The sequence below is a fragment of the Petaurus breviceps genome, unplaced genomic scaffold (genome assembly GCF_028583685.1).
Source record: "Petaurus breviceps papuanus isolate PSGF00001 unplaced genomic scaffold, PetGlider_PUasm1.0 171, whole genome shotgun sequence".
Classification (NCBI taxonomy): Eukaryota; Metazoa; Chordata; class Mammalia; order Diprotodontia; family Petauridae; genus Petaurus; species Petaurus breviceps.
The window spans coordinates 10,212,041-10,232,583 of NW_027185754.1; the positions used below are offsets into that span (position 1 = coordinate 10,212,041).

The 20,543-nt window shown below is 40.6% G+C and overlaps 2 protein-coding genes across 3 annotated transcripts in view; one reads left to right on the forward strand and one right to left on the reverse strand.

Annotated features, from left to right (window-relative positions):
- The window catches only part of LONP2 (lon peptidase 2, peroxisomal), a 125,630-nt gene extending 122,459 nt beyond the window's left edge, over positions 1-3,171 (reverse strand). The window contains exon 1 of the mRNA XM_069082548.1: positions 2,807-3,171. Coding sequence (XP_068938649.1) covers positions 2,807-3,039 — 233 coding nt within the window. The 5' untranslated portion in view covers positions 3,040-3,171. The remainder of the gene's footprint in view (positions 1-2,806) is intronic.
- Positions 3,172-5,929: 2,758 nt separating this feature from the next.
- Positions 5,930-20,543, forward strand: part of ABCC11 (ATP binding cassette subfamily C member 11) — a 66,862-nt gene continuing 52,248 nt past the window's right edge. For both annotated transcript variants that reach the window (XM_069082817.1, XM_069082816.1), the window contains exons 1-8: positions 5,930-6,081; positions 7,304-7,434; positions 9,509-9,667; positions 11,970-12,117; positions 13,209-13,442; positions 16,536-16,709; positions 19,152-19,299; positions 19,439-19,587. In XM_069082817.1, the coding sequence (XP_068938918.1) occupies positions 5,983-6,081; positions 7,304-7,434; positions 9,509-9,667; positions 11,970-12,117; positions 13,209-13,442; positions 16,536-16,709; positions 19,152-19,299; positions 19,439-19,587 (1,242 nt within the window). In that variant the 5' untranslated portion in view covers positions 5,930-5,982. The remainder of the gene's footprint in view (positions 6,082-7,303; positions 7,435-9,508; positions 9,668-11,969; positions 12,118-13,208; positions 13,443-16,535; positions 16,710-19,151; positions 19,300-19,438; positions 19,588-20,543) is intronic.

Here is a 20,543-nt window from a genome sequence, read left to right on the forward strand (position 1 = left end):
GCATTGGGTGTGACATTTAAGCAAGAATTTTTTTTTCACAGTGTTTCCAAGTTTAGATCAGAAAATAGAAAACTTTGTGATTGACCATTTCAAGGAATTATCTGACATCATAAGACCAGTGTTCAAATCCTGGCTCTTCGACTTGCTAGCTATGTTACCTTAGGCAAGTCCTTACTGTCTCTGGGCTTCAGTTTCTTCATTGGTAAAATTAGGGGGTCCCTTCTAACTAACCTGATCCTATGTACAGTTGATTGGGGGAAGCTGTGTAACACTTTTCTAGAAACCTAATAAATAGCTATATTTTTGGGGGGTGCCTTAAATGGGCAAGGAGCTAGACTAGAACAATCAACAAACAAGCACATATTAACTGCCTACTATGTGCCAACTTATGACCTTAAGATCCCTTTCAGTCTTATGAAACTGTAAAGGTATGCCAAAGAATCTCTTAGCAACAATATACCTCTAACTAAAGTCATGTTATTTAGTCATAATAACTAAAGTCATTTCTGGCTAGGAAATAGGTCAAAATGCAAGTATTAATTTGTATGCTAAGGTTTTGTTCCTAGGCTACTTTACTTATCAATATATTCTGTATTAGTCGATACTCTTGAAATGCAGAATTTGTTTGTACCTTTCAAAATCTTGTTTTAATGCCATCGATACATGTTTACAGAATATAAAAATATGGTTATATTTTTATACTTCAGGGTGTTTGTGGATTGGTAAATATTATGTAATTATATGTTAAAAGAAAACTAGATCATGAAGGATAAACAGAAACAAGCAAAGACACTATGTACCTGAGCACAGAGGGATGGCATAAAATGAGATAAGCAAGCAGACTAGGTGTACTGGAGTCAGAGAACCTGACTAGTCTAAATATTTTTCTACAGAACTTTGAGAAATATCCTATCCTAAGAAATAAAATACAAAGATCTGGGAGGAAAGGGGATACTAAATGCAAGGAGGGACACTCCATATTTAGGATCACAGGCTAGAGAAGGGACCTATGAGATCATCCAATTCAAACCCCTCATTTTAGAGAAAGAAACTGAACCTCAGAGAAGTTAGATGGCTTCCTCAAGAGGCCATATGAGAAGATAATTGTAGGCAGAATTTGAACCCAAATTCTCTGACTTCAGGGCTACTGAAGGACAGATGTAACTGCAACAGAAGGGGAAGATGAGAGGTCAAGTTTCTGGTGGGAGGCACAAAGAGGGAGAAGAAAATAATCCACTGAGGAAAGAAGAAATCTAGTTGGGAAATGAAGAAGATATGTTGAGAAAGGAGAAGAAAAAGAAGAGGATAGAAGCTGGGATTCAAAGATGGGCACAGGAAATAGGACAAAGGAGACTGTGTTAGCACAGGGCTCTAAAAGGAAGGGAGAAACTTTTACTAGTCCATAAGAAGAATCTGATTAGTATTTGTTAAACTCCTGGAGATCATTCTCAGTTCTAGGAGCCTGTGTTTTTTCTACTGTTGGAACACGGAAGGTTTGACCTATTTCTTCACCATCACCAATCTATTCCACTGGAGCCCCTTTATGCTCATTTTCTATGGAAAGAGACGAGTTTCCAGGAAGTCCACCCCTGCCTTACCCTGTTGGCTCTGGAATAGTTATACGATGTTTCCTGAAGTTTATTAGGTTTTTTTTTTTTTTAAACTGCTAGTTAGCATGATAGAGGAGGCATGGGAGCCTTAAAATAGTTAACAAGCAGGGAGAGAGAGAGTGATAAGCCTTCTAGGGAGAAGCAGTTAAAACTATTTTCCCTAGGGTGGAGAAAAAAGCCTTGGAACCAAACGGCTAGATTAAAAATTACCTGGTCACTGGTTTCATGCATGAGTTGGGGGGGGGGAGGGGAGGGAGAGGGAGGGGGTATCGATGGAAAGAAGGGGATTAGAAAGAATCTGAGTCCCTTCTGTTTTCTAGGCTCAGTTTCTCTAGCTATAAAATGTATATGAAATATGAGTTCTAAGAATACATGAAGTTCAAGGCACACTCAAACTTGATTCTAGGAACCCTTGCCTTTCCTCCCTCCAATAGCTGCCAGAAAATGCTGTGACCTGTAAAACAGGATAGAGAAGTTATATAAACATAGAATGTCAAAACTGGAAAGGAATCCGGAGATCCCCTAGGCCAATACCCTCTCTTCAAAGTTGGATAACCCTTAGTGGCTAGCCTTCTAAAATGCCCAACTGATACCAGAAAAAAAAAAAAAAAACGACACACCCCTCCAAAAATAAACAGAAGCGGTCCTAGAGCTTCTGCTTGTAAAAAAAAATTCAGTGACCCATCCAAACGTCCCAGCTAATAATGTGGCAAGGTCTGTATTTAAACTCATGTCCTTGGAACCATAAGTCCAGTACCCCTTCAACTAAACAGGGTGTCCTATACTGCACTAAGTCTTTTGGGGCATCTGTAGTGCCCAGTGGCAGTTCCCTCAATACGATCCCCAAGATCTTTCTTGAACTCTCCGGGTCTCGGTCTCCTGGACATGCCCCATAGGGCAACGTCCAGATCTGCTCTGCTGCCACGACTCCAAGAGCACACACTGGCCAGCCGGGGGCCGTCCCTCCTGCTCCCTGGGTCTCAGTTTCCTTATCTGTAACACTGAGCGTGGGCCTATGTGGTCATCCAACCCTTCCAAGGTTGAGGCTACGCTCCTAGAAAAGACTCTCAAGTCCCGCAGGTCCCGAGAGCCCAAACCTGGGGAGCGGGGGGAAATTTCTACCGCGTCACTTCCGCTCCCCGGGCCTCAGTTTCTCCCGGGCAGGCGGCCGCCGTTGCTCGGCGGGCGGGCGCTACCTGTGCAGCGGCGGCAGGTCCTGCGCGTCGCTGGCCGGGTCGGGGGTGTTGGGGATGACGCCCAGGATGGTGCTCTGCAGCGACGTGCCCTTGAGCAGGCGGCTGCGCACCAGCTGCAGGTTGCGGGCCGAGTCCACGCTGGTGCGCATCGTGGAGCCGGGCAGCAGGACGCCCTCGTGGGTCAGCAGCAGCGGCAGCCGACTCGGGATCTGGATCGCGCTCACGGACGACATGGCCGCTGCTACCAAGCCAGCCGGGGGCCGCGATCCTGAGGCTGAGAGGCAACTGCGCCGCCGAGGCAAAGGTCGGGGAGAGGCGGAGTACGGGTTAAAGTGGATCCGTGGCCAGCTGCGGTCTGCCCCAGCTGCTTCCGCCCCCGCGCTACGGGCCGCCGTACGGCTCAAGCCCCTCTACCGCCACCGCCCCTTTGCTGCCTGCCCCCTGCTGGGGCTCCGACGTAGCGGCAGCCCCGAGTTCCAAGCTGCGATCACCGTAACTATCCTAGTAGAAGAAGCAGAATCTCATAATGCCTAAGCGGGGAGTGATCTTACAGGCTCTCCAGTCCAGCCACCTTCATTTTAAAGTGAAATCCAGCAAGAGACTTGCCAAAGATTACACATATTTTAATTAGTGGAGTTGGATCTTGAAGCAAAGTGCTTCTTACTGTGTCACGACTTAGTCAATAAACATTAAGAGCCTACTGTGTGCCACTTGCGCTGGACACATACATACTATTTATCTACTGAACCTAACAACAACTCTGGGGAGAGAACATGCGAACAACTGCAGGCATACCTCTGGGACGGTATGGGGTTGGTTTTATGCAGTAAAGCAAGTCACACAAGTCTTCTGGTTTTCCAGTGCATTTAAAAGTTATATTTACACTATACTGTAGTCTGTTAAGTGTGTAATAGTAGTATGTCTAGAAACAATGTACATACCTTAATTAAAAAACTTTATTGCAAAAAAATGCTAACCATCATGTGAGCCTTCAGCGAGTTGTAGTCTCTGCTGCCAGAGGGTCTTGTCTTGATGTTGATGGCTGCTGCTGACTGATCAGGGTGGTGATTGCTGAAGGCTGGGGTGGCCTGGGCAGTTTCTTGAAAGGAGACAACAATGAAGTTTGCCACATGGATGAACTCTTCCTTTCACTTGAACACTTAGAGGCCATTGTAGGGTTATTAATTGGCTTAACTTCAATATTGTTGTGTCTCAAGGAAAAGGGAGGCCAAAGAGAAGGGAGAAAGACCAGAAGAGCTGGTGGGGTACAGCAGTCAGAATCCACACAACATTTATCAATTAACTTCAAGGTCTTATACGGGAGTGATTTGTGGTGCCCCAAAAGATAGTAACATCAATAATCATTGATCACAAATCACCATAACAGATATAATAACAATGAAAAAGCATGAAATATTGTGAATTACCAAAATGTCACAGAGACAAGATGTGAGCACATGCTGGAAAAATGGCACCAATTGCTCAGGGCAGGGTTGCCACAAACCTTCAATTTGTTAAAACACACACACACACAAAACCTGCAATTATCTGCAAAGTTTAATAAAGTAAAACACAATAAAATGAGGTATGCTTGTATGTAAAAACAATATATACAGTATAAAGTGGAGGTAATCAACAGAGGGAGAGTACTAACATTAACAGGGACTGGAAAAGCTTTGTCAAATAGGAGGTGAAATTTTAGCTGGGCCTTGAAGTAAGCCATTGGTAGAAGTAAAGAAGGAAAGAATTAGGAGCCTAGGAGAATGGACTTGATTGGAATTTGTATCTTCAAGGGACCTTGGGGAACATCTAGTTCAGGGGTGGGGAACCTGTGGCCATGAGGCCACATGTGGCCCTCCACGTCCTCAAGGGCAGCCCTGACTGAATCCAAGCCTCACAGAACAAATTCCCTTAATAAAAAGATTTCTTCCATAAAACTTGGACTCAGTCAAAAGGCTGTGCAGACTCAAGGAGCCAGAAGGCCACATGTGGCCTTGAGGTCGCAGGTCTCTCACCCTTAATACTAGTCCAGCTCCCCATTTAACAGAAGGGCAAACTGAGGTCTAGAGATTCCAAGCTCAGGGCTCTTAGGGGATGTTGGGTGTTGTAGTATAAAGAACACTGATTGGTAAAGGGGCTCAGAGTTCCATTCTTCCTGGCACTTATTTACTGTGACCTTGGACATGCTACCTTACTTCTCTAGACCTTAGTTTCCCTTTCTGGAAGATGAAGATGGTAATATTTGTGCCTGCCTCATGAGGCTGTTGAAAGAAAAATGTTTTATAAATATTAAAGCACTATGTAGGTGAGATATTACATTAAGCAGCTGGTCTTTGAACCCTTCTCCCTCAACCCTACATCACTGAGACAGAGGCATTACAAATCCAGGCCCTGAAAAGGGGAAGCAGCCTGGCAGTAACAAAAGGGGAGACCTAAGCTTTACAGGTGCCCTGTGGGGTTTGAGTGGGTTACTATGGGTTTCAAGATATAAATTTGACTCCTAATTCTGGTGGTGGATTCTGAGTTAGAAAGAGGTGGTGAGAACTAGGGAAACTACAAATGATCTAGTCCAAATTCCTCATTTTATAACTAAGGAGAACAAGGTCAAAGACCACAAATGACTTGATAATTCTGGAATTTGAATTTAGGTCTTTTGACTCCTAGTCCAAGGTGCTTTCACACCATATTAACCACAAGTTAATCTGTTTTTTTCCTAAAATAGCACCTATCTGTACTGTTTCCTTAGCCACATGCAAGTCTACCCACCCCTATATAAACTTTATATAAATTTATACATAAAGTGCCACCCTTGTGATCCTCCTCTTTTGGCTTCCTATATATAACCTTCATCTTTCCATTAATCTAGAAATGGAACTAAGTCTTATCTAACCTTTTTTTTTTTTTTTACCCCTGCAGCCTAGAATGAAGCTCTGCACACAGTGGAATCTTAATGAATGTTGAATGAATGAATGAATGAATGAATGAATGAATGAATGAATGAATGAATGAAAGTGAGGAGAAGACAGTCCAGTTCCATACATCCCTATTGTGTTTCCTTTCATTGTAAAGGTAACCAAACTATTGTTGGGCTAGGAAGGAGATACACTGATGATTCCTCTCTGTCATTTCAGCATCTTTCATTCCAGGAAAGAAAGAATTGGCCGAACTGAGTGAAAATGCCCAGGAGAAGGAAGGACTGGGGTCTCAACTCCATGGGTGGCTCTGTAAACCTTGGAATGGACTTGGAAGACAGCACAGTTTATGGCCTCACCTATGTAAGAATTCCCTGGTCCCTGTTCCCACAAAGCAAGTAGCTTATATGCATTCAGGGAATCCCATAATCAGGTTACTTTCACCAAAATTGATCTGACTTATAGATTTTTTAAGCTAGAATGGACCTTGAAGACCATCTAGCCCAACCTCTTTATTTTTCAGATGGGGAAAGTGAGACTCAGAGAGTATAAGGTCACTTGATCACAGAATCTAAGAGTTGGAAGGGATTTAATCCCCACTCCTTCAATATGGCCAATAAACCTCTCTGAAAATCTCCAGTAACAGGAAACACTCCTTCCTGAGGCAGCACATTCCATTTTAATTGTTAGGAAGATTTTTCTCTACATCAAGGCTAAGTCTATTTTTCTGTTACCTTCATACACTTCCCTTGCTTGTAACAGCAAGATCAAGGGAGGCTCTGGTTCAAAAAAATCCCTGTGACTTTTCACGGTATCTAAAATGACAACATTAGTAGTTCATTCCTTTGGGTTAACAACCCTCTATCCTCAAAGGCTTAGCTTTTAAGATGCAAATATCCCCAGAAGGAAAAAACCCATTAAAGTCCCAGTAACTTTGAGTGGGGCAGCTAGCTGGGCCTGGAATCAGGAAGACTCATCTCCCCAAATTCAAATCTGTCATCAGACTATCAACTATGTGACCCTGGGGCAAATCACTTAATCCTATTTGCCTCAGTTTCCTTCTGAGCTAGAGAAGGAAATGGCAAACAACTCCAGTATCCTTGCCAAGAAAGGAGTTAGACACAATTGAAAAAAACACAGAACAGCAACAGCTTTCAGCATATGAACTGATAAGATCCTTTCTCTTGATGGGTGGGGAAGTCAAAATAATAGAATGTTAAGGCACTTAATGCTTGTTAAAATGGATTGGATTGTTGCATATTAGAGTCTACTCTGGAAGAGGTCTTAGATAACAATAATTCACATTTACTTAGCACTCTGAGGTTTACAAAGCACAATCCCAACAAAAGACTTTCTGAAGTAGGTCTGTATTATAAGGGATAGGCATGGTGATTTGCCACAGGTACAAAATTAGCAAGATGACTCTCCATCCAGTGGTCTTTCTACTAAACCACATTACCTCATTACTACAAGATGTGGAGATGCCCATTTCATTTCCCCCAGACAATTCTTATATGGGGGGAAGTGGGAAGGAAATGGCAGTTGGGACTTACAGAAATGTATTCATCTTCTTTTTATCCCCAAGAAAAAATTCACCCTTGGGGATAGTTATTGGAGCCCAGGGCCTCTTAACAAGCCAGAAGGACAGAAGGTCCTCTCAGATGAGAAACGTGATGCTGCTTGGAGAACAATGATCCCAATTCGCCCCAGATCCAAGTAAGTGGTTCAGTAGCAATCTGTTTCCAATTCCATTTAATTCAATAAATATTCAAGTGTAAAGGTCCCTAGCTTCTGGTACAATAGATCACAGAGAGCCCAAGGGAGATGAAGGAGGGAACAAACAATTGTTAATCCTACTATGTGCCAGGCACTGTGCTAAGTGTTTTTCAAATATCATCTAATTATCTGAGTTAAAACAATTCATTTATTAAAAATCTATTCAAATATTGTCCAGTAAAAGCAGTTTCCAAAGAGATTAAAAGTAATTCAGAGGATGGACTCTGGGCCCCTTGAGATCAGGGAATGTTTCTGTCTTTCTTCTTATTTCCTGTGCTTAGCCTAGTATCTGCCTTAAAAAAAAATGTTTATTGACTTGACTTGATTGAAAAGCAAATGAAAGCCAGCAAGAAGGTCAGAAGAAGTAGGTGAGGGGGTTCCCTGGGGTCTTGGGAGCTTTCGACCAAATTCCTAAAATTTTTTTTTTTAAGACATTGTCTTGTCCAAAGGGCCCATAGCTAGGTCCCAGATCAATCCACAAAGAAGCAAAATAAGGCTGAACTGCCCCAAGTCTGCACCATAATATCTTCTCTTGCCACAATCTTGGATAGTGATATAGAGAACGAACTCATACCTCCCCAATTCCAAAACAGTATTCTGGCTCACAACAAAGTGCCTTTGATATCCAAAGCCCTGGGTAATGGCAGCACAAAGATGAAATAAAGAATTGTTCTTGCTGTCAAAGCGCTCAGGTTACAACTGAAGAGCAAAGACAGGGACAGTAACCACCATAACACAAATCACAATATAAGTGCAAAGGAGAGGAGAAGAGTGCTATGACCAAGGGGAAGGGTGCTGGTTCTCTCAGATTCTTTCATCCATGACCATGATATCTGCCTAAAGCTCTGCAGCAGCATTACAGAGCCATGATCCTTCTAACCCTGCCACCTCCTCTCTGCCCAACACTGCAGTTTGTGAAATGCTATATATCACATAGATGTCCTGGGGCGTTTTGAGGATTTGAGGTGAAAAGGGCCAGAATGTGGAAGACTGTGGTTGTTTGAGTGGGTGAGTGCCAAAGCCAAAGGGAGTTTTCTAGAAAAGGACAAGAGAACTTATTTCTTAAAGGTGGCCCTTTATGACAAAGGCTGCCTCATCCACTGCCTGTTTGTATCCAACAAAGAGATCGTAGGGGGAGACAGCTACTTAGTGTGTGCCATAGGGGATGGGGGGGGAGAGGACTGAACAAGGGACACTTTCTTTTAATATTGTTTTTGTTGCCTGAAAATGCAATGCATTTAATAGCATTGGGGTAGTAATAAAACTGTACTTGTCACTGAATATTTTTCCCTCTCATGGATGGAACATGATGGGTGGGGGTGACTTTCAATTGTAAAGGGACCCAAGTTTTAAGTCTTATTTAAGCATACAAATGCTTTGTCTGAATCTGGTCCCTACATTATTGTCTACCAAAAAGAAAATCCTTTTTCTAAAGAGCTTTTTCTCAACTGGCAAAGAGGGAGTGCAATGTTGAGGTTTTTGTCAAGAGATTAGGAAAGTCAGTTCAGTTTCTTTACTAGATATCTATCCAAAGTTCTGCTTCAGCCCTGGTCACCAGGACCCCCACAGAACTATAGGTCCTCCAGCCTTCTTCCTGTTCTCCATGCCCTTTCACTATATCATCACCATATATACTAGAAATTTTTGAAGATTGGGTGTGAAAAAGGCCATAGGTCGGAAAACTATGGTTACTTGAGGAGGTAGGCTCCAGGGACACAGGGAGTCTTTCAGAAAGGGACAGGCTGCTTTATGACAAAGGTTTATAAAGTCCCCTCACATCTTCCCTATAAAATCAGAAGCACAGACTCTCTATATTCTTCACAATGAAAGGTCATCTAATACAACTGCTACTGGGAAATGGATTCTTTTTGCAGCACTGGTGACAAGCCATCATCCCCTGTGACTGAAGACCCCTAGTGATAGTACACTTAGCCTTAGCTTTCCTTTAGCTTTCAAGGGTAGGATGAAGGCCTCATTAACAAGGGCCTCCTGTTGCTTCTGGCTTCTTGCGCAGGTCTTCTACTGCACATCCTGTGGATGACGCTGGCTTGTTCTCCTACCTCACCAATTCGTGGCTGACCCGTTTCATGATTCAGGGCTTCCGAAATCACCTAAATGAGCACACTATGCCTTCTCTATCCATGTATGACTCCTCAGAAAAGAACTCTAAAAGGTAACAGTGACAATGGGAAACTCACCATATTGACCAGAGTAGTTGTTCTTGATAGAATGGTGGGCAAGAGAACTCTAGGGTGGTAGATAGGGCATATTCCCCAAGGAACAAAGAAGGGATTCTCTATCCTCTGGTTTAAAAGTGCCTCTCTTCAGTGTCATTCAATAATCACCTCTGGAACAGGCATTTGACTAGAACTCTGAACCAGTACTCAGGAAATAACACCATAGACACATCACTTAGTTGTATTCTGCCTCAGTTTCCTCCTTTGTAAAATGAGAATGGTATTATCCATTCCATCTACTGCATGGAAGAAGTGCTCTGGAGAGTATAGTATGATGGACAAATTGAAAGCATTTAATCTACTTTCCTAATTCTATTTGATACATTATATGCAGACAATCTTTGGTCAGGAAAATTTTGATTTACAGGTACTGTTCCAATGTCTTCCTTACCTGGTACCTTCTATGTCTAGGCCCCAAGTATTCCACAATGACTCAAACTTGAAGCCTTTTGGGGATACTTATTGTCAAAATAGCCATTCATGACTTCAATCATTTAGAGTTGGAGGTATAAAGAGAATTCTTACAATGAACACACAGTCTAATGACAGACTTCTTGGGTGCATCAACACTAACCTTTTAGTAGTGCTACATCTTTTTTTTGAGGGGGGGGGAATAACTTCTGATCTTTTGCTTTTGTGAGAGGTGGAGGAAAAGCTGTCAAATGAGGGTAACTGTGGAAAAGAAGTTACAGTGCTAGTTGTGGGGGAGTTTGGCAAATCATTTGATGTCTCTGCACAATATAACACACAACCCCAGAACCCTGATATATCTATAGCAGAGGCTCAGAAGTCCCCAGCCATATCCTTTGTGAATGTTATAAACCCTGTAATAAGAAGAATACCCATAACTTAAAAGAATAATGATCTCATTGCTGTGAAAGCCCTATCTACCAGTGCAGACTGCAACTAATGCATACTTTCTCATTCTCTGCTATTCTTTTTTCCATTTATCCCACTTTAAGAGGATCTTCCTACTATGCTAGAGGCCTTCCTCTGGCTTTTATACAAATGATAGTGATGATGATGAAGAAGATGATGTTGATGAAAATACTTATTTTAATAGTTTAAGCCTTTGTACTTCTACTGCCGTAGGCTCCTTCAACCAACTCAGACCAAAATCTCTTTGCCATAACAGATGGTATTCATGAATCTCATAGGTATTTTATAGGATTTAGAGCTAGAAGAGACTTAAGAGTCATCTAATGCAACCCCCCACACCCTTCCTTTATAGATCTAAGAGACTGAAGTCCAAAGAGGTAGAGTCACTTGTGATTTTAAAAAATCATCCCCTAGTAGGCACATTTTTTGTCTTGAATTTCTCCAACTCTATCAGGCTAGTAGTCAGATGATGGACACAGCTGATGCCATCATGTACATCGTTATTCATTTAAAGAACACAATGTTTGCCAAGTGCTTTATAGTCTTTCCAGCTCGGTTTAACCTGCCAGCCTTTGAGCTCCAGGGTCAGCTTCATTCTGGGAGTAGGAATTTGGTGAAGAGGAGATAATGGTATCTTACAGTCCAATAAACACATGATTCTCTTTGATCCTCATAACATCTTGGTAAGTCTAGTATTAGAAGATCGTAGATTTAAACCTAGGAGAGACTTCAGGGGTTATTGAGTTCAATCTGTCATTTAACAGATGAGGAAATTAAAGCCTAGATAAGTTAAGTGACTTGCTTAGAGTCACACAGCTAGTGGGTCTCTGAGGCAGGGTTTGAATGCAGGTCATCCTGGACTCCAGGTCTAGCACTCCATTCACTGAACTATTATTGCCCCCTTTATAGATGAGGGCATTTAAGTTCAGAGGGTTTGAATGACTAGCCAAAGTTCACCTAGGAAGGAAGGAAACAAGCATTATTAAGCACCTACTCTGTGCCAGGCACTGGGCTAAATGCTTTACAAATATTATCTCATCTGATCCTCACGACTACCCTGGGAGGCAGGTGCTATCATTATCTCCATTTTACAGCTGAGGAAACTGAGGCAGACAGGTTAAATTACTTTCTCAGGGTCACACAGTAAGTACCTGAGGTTGGATTTGAACTCAGACCTTCTTGACTCTAGGCCCAGCTCTCTTGTGCCACCTTGCTGCTAGTAAGAGGTAGAATTTGGACTTGAAATTTAGTGATCTGACTTCTATTCACCCACTACCTCTCTAACGGCTAGTGATCCCACCCAATCTAACAAGCCTTAAATACAAGGAGTAAGAGCATGGTGTATGGTTCTGTTTCAAGGCTTCGCCACCTCTGGGAAGAAGAAGTTGCAAAACGTGGCTATGAAAAGGCTTCAATGAATCATGTGCTCTTCAAGTTCCAGAGAACAAGACTTTTTGTGGATTTATTGGCAATCATGTTCTTCAGTATTATGAGTGTCTTAGGACCAGTAAGTAATGGACTTCATCGTGTCTAAGGGGAGGACACAATGCAGAAACTGAGCAGGCTTCGTTTCAAAAGCAATGCCTTGGGGTTTCCCACGGTCCATTGTTGAATCTTAAGTGAATCCATAGGGTGTCCTGAAGTCAGTGCAGGGCACCCAAGGTTTTTACCAATGTCTGGTCAATGAAACAGATTTAGAAATGATGTTAAGTCTCTTAAGGAAATATCTGTTTCTTTGGGGATGTGAATAGTGCCTTGGGGTTATTCAGAATAATTCCTCATAGTGCTCAGTATTACCTTAGGATGATTCTCCACTTTTTGACAATTTGAAGGATATCTACTGTACTCACTCATTAATGGTCCCTCAATATCGTCATTACAGACACAATGGACTGGATGTACCATTTGGGGAACCTGTGGCTTTGAGGTCATATTTAGCCTTCTAGGTCCTTGGGTATGGCCTTTTGACTGAGTCCAAGTTTTACAGAACAAATCCTTTTATTAAGGGGATTTGTTTTGTGAAGTTTGGATTCAGTCAAAGGGCTGCACTTGCAGAACTAGAGGGCCACCTGTGGCCTCCAGGCCACAAGTTCCCCACCCCTGGCTTAAACAAGGGTTTTTAACATGAGGTTCACAGACCCCATTCCCTAAGGGTCTGTGAACTTGAATGGGAAAAAAGGTTACAGCTTGATTTTCACTCACCTCTAATTTTGAAATTTAGCTTTTTTTTTTTTGGCTTTTTGGAGGGGGGAGCTTAGGGCAATTGGGGTTGAGTGACTTGCCCAAGGTCACACGGCTAGTATTAAGTGTCTGAGGCTGGATTTGAACTCAGGTCCCCCTGACTCCAAGGCCACTGCTCTATTCACTGCACCACCTAGCCGCCCCTAGCATTTTCTTTTAATTGTGGATGTTTACAACAAACATTCATAGGCTTTATCAAACCACTAACGAAGTCGATTACACACACACACAAAAGGGTCTAAAGCAACCCAGCATTTTGGGTACTTTTATTTACTTCAACAAACTCTGATATGATGAAACTCAGGACAATGGTATATTGGAAAACCTTCGCTATGCAGAATTGCTTTTTGCTCCTAGGTGCTAATTGTGCCAAAGATCCTTGAAAATGATGTAGACAAATCAAGGAATCTTTCCTATAACATTGGACTCTGCTTTGCTCTTTTCATCACTGAATGTCTCAAGTCTTTTGGTTTGTGTGCATGTTGGGTCATCAACCAGCGAACTGGGATAAGGTTGAAAACAGCTGCATGTTCATTGGCTTTTGAAAAGCTCATGGAATTTCGATCTTTAACCCACATCTCTGTCGGAGAGGTAAGTATATTTAACTACATTTCTTAGGATCATGGATTTAGAGCTTGAAGGGGCTTCAAGGGATAACTAGTTTAACCCCCTCATTTTCAGGATGAGGAAGTTGAGGTTCCCAGAGCCTCCCAGAGCAAAATGCCCAAGGTTGTACAAATATTGTGCATCAGTAGTGAGATTTGAAACCAGATCCTCCAACTCCAGTACTCTGTCTGCCAATAAAAATCTCAGGCCCCTAAAAGTCTCCAAAGCTGTTGCACAGACTTGTTGGGTTGTGGAGACAGGATGTGTTGTTGGTGTGTGTGGCTAAGTAGACTCTTAAGAGGAGAAACAAAAGGAAGGGAGGAGAAGAGGAAGGGAGCAAGAGAATAAGGAAGAATAGAGAAAGTCAAAGTAATTAAACCTTGTGGTAAGGAGTAGAAACAGGCATTAAACCTATCTCAAGTGCCATCTGGTAACTATAGCGTCATCACTATAATTTGTCTATGTCTACAAGATACCATATGGATTTATGGAGCTTGAATACACTTGATGTGAATCTAGTAAGCATTTTTCCTCCTCATCCTCCTTCCTTTTCTTCCACATACTTGGAACTCAGTCAGTCAGTGAGTAGTCAATAAACATTTATTCAGCATGGACTATGTTCCAAGCACTGTGCTAAGCTCTAAGGATTCAAAGAAAAAGAAAAGACAGTCCCTGCTCTCAAGGAGCCTACAGTCTATTAGGGGAGGCAACACATAAACAACTATGTATAAACAAGCTTAATACAGGATAAATCAGAGATAATCGACAGAGGGAAGGCAGTAGAAATAAGAGGGATCAGGATAGCATCCCCACTCCAGGGAGAGTTCTCTCTGTGGCTCACAGTGGTTTCTATTAGTTTCTGGGCTTAGAGGATGGAAACACTTCCTTTTGCTTGACTAAAAGTTAAAGGAGCTGACCAGATAGCTCCTGGTTGAGCCCAGAAGAGAACTCAACTCAAATTTGCATTGATTTCCATAAACATGTTTCCAAAAAAGAGGAGTAGGAACTTTTCATAGTTAGAATCCTATTTCAGAATAGATTTCTGAAAGTCCCTTAAAGATTGTTTGAGCCGGAGTCCATGGCCCATCATAGGAACACAAGAAGCAGGGTTGTCCTAAAATAAATCCCAAGCATGACTTTAAAAGAATCAGGTGGTGGCTCTAAAGCAAAACAATTCATTTCATAAGCAGTTATTGAGTGCCAGCCACATAACAGCCCTGTATGAAAAGAGAGTTGGGGGGAGTATGGGTGGGATGAGGAGGAGACACAAAGGAAGTCTAAGATGTCCCTTCCCATAAAGAATGTATAATCTATTTTGGGAGACAGGCAGTGGTGTTATTGAAGGGGAGCTGTTCTCAGGAGTCAGAAAAACTTTCCTTAAGTTCTTTTTTTTTTGTTTGTTTGTTTTTTTTAAGCAATCGGGGTTAAGTAACTTGCTCAAGGTTACATGGCCAGTTATTTCTGGGTGTGGTGCTAAGTATCTGAGCCTGGATTTGATCCCCAGGTCATCCCGACACTGGGGCCTGTGCTCTTACTCACTGAGCCACCTGGCCACCCCCTTAAGTTCTGATTGTAAGCTTTTTGAAGGGAGGGCCTGTCTTTTGACTCTTTTTGTATCCCCAGTGCTTAGCACAGTGCCTGGTACATAATAAGGGCTTAATAAACGTTTATGAACTAACTGACTGACTATCATTTATTTATTGTGTTACCTGTGTTTACTTTTTTTATGAATTCTAATTTCCTCTTCTGTAAGCTAGATAGAATGATATTTGTATTACCTATTTTACAGGGTTGTGAGGATCAAGTGAAATAATGTATATAAAGTGTTTTGTAAACATTAAATGCTATGAAAGTTATTAAAAGAAATAATTTTATTATTATAAGTCATTATTATGACATATATTAAGTCATATTATTATTATTATTTTGCTTTTTGGAGAGGGGAAGGCAGGGCAATTGGGGTAAAGTGACTTGCCGAAGGTCACACAACTAGTAAGTGTTAAGTGTCTGAGGCCGTATTTGAACTCAAGTCCTCCTGACTCCAGGACTAGTGTTCTATTCACTGCAACACCTAGTTGTCCCCTAAGCCATATTATTATTAACAGAAGTCAAAGTAACTGACCACATAATCCCCCATTATATTCAGCTGAAAGGTACAGTGGAGTAAAGTTATGCTGGTGATAATGAGATCAAATTTGCAGCAGATAATAAAAAAAAAAATCCCTAAAGAGTAGGAATAGGAACTCTAAATCACATGATTTCCATTCTAATAAATATAAGGCTATCAGTAATAAAACACAGCAACACAAATTTAAAATCCATACATACATGCATATAATCAATATCTGTTACCACTTAAAAGTGACAACAAACAAAACAAATAAATATTACACAAGTGAAACAACTTAAGAGTCATCCCAGGTAAACACATGAGCAGCAAAAGTGACTAATGGGTTTAGTACAGGCCATATATGTAACAGCCAAGGAATACAAAATAGGGGGAAATCCTTATGGGTTGGATTGATAAGGACATGCTTTTGGAGCTGTTATAAGACTGGCATTGAAGACTGGGTGGACTAAGAGGAAGGGGGAAAGGGAGAGTACTCGTATGGAGGGAGGTGTGGAAGAGGGCATCAGAGGAATCAGAGACATGTGAGACGAGGAGCTTAGCTTGGCCAGAGCAGGAGTGGGGGACATAAGTTTGGGGCTAGTGAATATTAGAGAGGAGAAGAAGGAAGCCAAGTGCTAACCTGAGGAGTCTGAGGGAGATTTGATCTAATGGGTAGTTTTAATAGTAGCCAATGCAGGTCTTTGAGCTAAGGAATGATATAATGAAAAAAAAATCTTTTCTTTCTGGATTCTATTTTTGCTCATTCCTTGCATCTGTAGGAAAATATGAGTGTGTTTCTTCCAGGTTTATGCTGGAACTGAAGGAAAAAGACCTTGGGGCAAAAAGAAACATTTCTTCTTTACCCCTAGAAGATTTAAGAAGATCCTTTTATCTCTAACAGAGAGAATTGCACCCCTTGCTTGGTACATTCATAGATTCCCATACATTTATGTATTTTTATATTGCAGGCCATTAGCTTTTTTGCCAGTGACGTCAATAGCCTATTTGAAGGGGCTTGCTTTGGTCCTCTGATTGTCATTACATTTGGAACAGTAATTGCTATTTCTGTTTCCACTTCTATCACTCTTGGTCCCACAGCACTTATAGGAATCGCTTGCTACCTCCTGATTTTTCCCCTGCAGGTAATGTACTTTCTTTCAAACCATTCTATGTTGGACTGTCTCACTAGAGTAGTTGTTGGGGCCCTGGCACCGTAGACACATTTTGGAGGGGACATTTCCTGACTACTGTATTTCAGTGTAGTTGAGATTTAGTTTTATCCAACAGAACTTAGCATGGTACCTTGCAAGGAGCAGGCACTTATTAAATGCTTGCTAAATCAAATTCTGTTCATGAGAAATAGTGAGCTGTAAGAGCATAGTCCTTGACTTAGAGTTAAATGACCTCGGTTTAAATATCAACACTGACACTTCTATAATATGGGGATACCATCAGTTGTCTTTACTGCCTTACAGGGTTGTCATAAAGATCAAAAGAGAAAAGATGTATGAAATATTTTGTAACTGAAATTCTATGTAAAGTAAGCATAACAGTATTTTAAGTGTTTTGTGTGTTTTTTTTCTTTGCTTTTTGGAGGGGCGATTGAAGTTAAGTGACTTGCCCAAGGTCACACAGCTAGTAAGTGTTAAGTGTCTGAGGCCATATTTGAATTCAGATCCTCCTGACTCCAGGGCCAATGCTCTATTCACTGCACCACCTAGCTGCCCCCTTCAGTATTTTAAGTTTGACTACCCTCAGTTGTAGCCTACATGGAATGATAACTCCTCAGTCCCACTTGACTCATTTATATTCACTTTAATCTTCAGATAATGCAGGAGATATGTTTGGATATTTTTTTCATTAATTATTAAAATTGTAACCTCATTCTCATTAACTGAACAGTTATCTCTGAGTCCCCTACTCAGGTTTACTAAATATTACTTATCTAATTAACTGGAGAGATCCTGATGTAGTGGATAAGGTACTGGAACTGAAAGCAAGAAGATCTTGGTTCAAATTCCGCTTCAGATGCTTATTAACTCTGTGACCCTGGGCAAGTCACTTAACTTCTTTGGGCCTCAATTTCCTCATCTGTAAAATGAGGGAGTTGTATTAGATGGCTTTTATGGTCACTTCCAGCTTTAAAACCTATGAACTTCTTTTTTCATTAGCAGTTCCTCACATCTCTTTATACAGCAAAACTCCTAATTGCCTAGGTTTAAATAAATGTCAGGTACTGACTAGGTTAACAAAGAATAACCCAAAGACAAGTAATTATCTGCAATATTTTATCTATAAGAAGACAAGAGTCTATGGTCACCTAGCATACTAACCTCTACTCTTGATTTCTTCTTATTTCTGAAACAGTCCCATCATTCAGCTTCATTAGATAGCAGCTAAAGTCTCTCAAGAAACCTTTTTTTATTCATAAAATATAAGATTTATCCAAAAGATATAAAAGTTGAACTCCATCCTGTTAGAGAATATGGTCTTTCTCTGTCTTCTCACAACCTTTTCCCAGTTGTAACGGGAAAACAGTTTCTTCACAAATGTCAGTTAAAAATCAATTGCTTTTCAAATGATGGTTAAAAATCAGTCTCTTTACAAATAATGAATACTCCCCATCTGCTCATAACCTTTTCATAAATAAAAATTGGAACTTGCATACTTACCAATGATTCCTTAGAGAGTAGCATTTAATTTGTCATTCTTCAAGATTCTAAAACCTCTTGATGATATAACAACAGAGGCTATTCAAGCTAGTATTATATCTGAAAAGATAAAATTTACTATATCTTAACATTTAAGAAATGTGTGGTTGATTATATGAAAGTCATTTCTAAATCATACATCTGTATGCAGTCCCATCATTGACTATAGCAAAGTAAACAATAAATTAGAAGAATAAAGATAGGACACTCCATGAAAATTTAATAACTCCTGCATGACCCATTTAACCAATCTAGTAATGCTGAAAAAAGAAAAGGGAAATGGACAAGTAAAAAGACATTGATTCTGATCTTATAACTTCCTATGGAAGTTTAACTGATGTAAACAGTTGCTACAATCAGGATCCCAAAAGACCCTAGACACTATCTCACTCAGCAATCACTTGGTCTTATTACCAAGAAAAAATACCAGTTAAAAATATAAACTCATTTGCAAAATGGTACAGAGAAAGATGAAAGACTTTGAAAAATAACACTTAAAAAGAACAGTGAAAAACAGCATCTGTAGAAAGCCTGATGTGAGACTCAATTAAGCCAGATCATCCCAAATACTTTTTTCAACTAAAATTGGAAAGGGAACAAAAAAAATTAACAGATATGCCAATAGTGATCTATAGAGAACTATTCTTATCTTTAAGGATAGCAGAACACACATCATACCTCAGTACTTGGAATTTAGGATAACTAAATTTGATTCCCCCAATGCAGTCAGATTAGGGTTCTAAATCAAGTTCTAGAATTTCTCTTCAGGAATATCTTTGACTACCCCTATGCATAGGACAAAACTCTCAACCTTGCTCTAAAAAATTCTCTTTTTAGTGATTTCTGAACAATATCATTCCATTCCAATTACAGATATTTTTGACCAAGACTATTATAAAGTTACACCATAAGACTGCTGAGGTCAGTGATAAGCGAATCCGAATCACAAGTGAAGTTCTCACGTGCATTAAGCTGATTAAAATGTACTCTTGGGAAAAACCATTTTCAGCCCTCATTAAAGGTATGAAAAAGGCCTTATTTTCATATAGATCCTTATAATGTCAATCTTGTTTCAATCTTGGATCCTTTAGAGTGGTTCAACCTTCTACCTAGAATACTCTTGGAATTATTACTCATCTATAATTTTTTTTATCTTTAAGCTTTAAGAAGTGAGGAGCAGAAATTATTAGAAAAATTTGGATTTCTTCAGAGTCTCAATACTGCCATCTTGTTCGTTGCACCAACTATAGCTACTGTTGTGATGTTTCTTGTCCACACAGCTTTAAAGTTAGAACTCACTACAGTAATAGTAAGTATTCTGAATACATTTCCTTTTTTCCCCCCCTTCTTATTCATAACATCAGTGAGGAATCGAGTTACCTTATGTTTCTTCTCTAATCTTGGCACTCCAAGATTTCACAGATAGAAAATGTAGCCTTGCACTGCCTTTATTCAAACCTTTAGGGCTTTTTCCTAGTGAGTGTGTATATGAAATGAGCATTAGTGTGTGTGTGTGTGTGTGTGTGTTTAATGTATAGGAATGTTTGGGTAAAGGAATTCAAAACTGTGTTTTCATTAGTATAGGGGATTTTTGTTGTGTAAACTCCTGCCAGTGATGGATATCAGCAAGCTATCTGTAACTGAGACTCAGAAATGCCTAGTGCACTCAGAGTTAAATCAGTCAGTTAGCAATCAATAAACATTTATTAAATGCCTGTTATCTTCTAGACACTATGCTAAGCATTAAGAATAAAAATAAGAAAAACAAAGATAGCTCCTACCCTTAAGGAGCTTATAATCCAATGGGGGAAGGTAATATGCAAAAGGAAGATGAATGAAAGGGTTGGAGAGAAGGTAGTATGATTGAACCTAATTCAAGGAATGTGGAAATGAAAAATTACCTGGTTTGGGAACCTGTAGCAGCAAGCACCCCAAGCACGTCCTCAGGGTTTGCTGCCCATACAGGTTCTTGGATCTGCTTTGTTAAAGGAAAGCAACTCAAAATGGGTTAACAAGCTTACTTTAATCAATCAGACATATATCATTTACCTTGTTCAGGGGAAAAAGGTCAGCACCCCGAACTTCAAAGCACACAGGCAGAATTATCAAGACAGAAACAGATCAAGTAGACAGATTTCCAAACTGTCCAACCATTACATCCATACCCAGTCAACATCTGGGTTTCCACATCTGGGTTTTTCAAAGCCGGGGGACTCTCAACAACGGCTTCCCAGAATTCAGATCAAATCACAGAACACTTCTCAA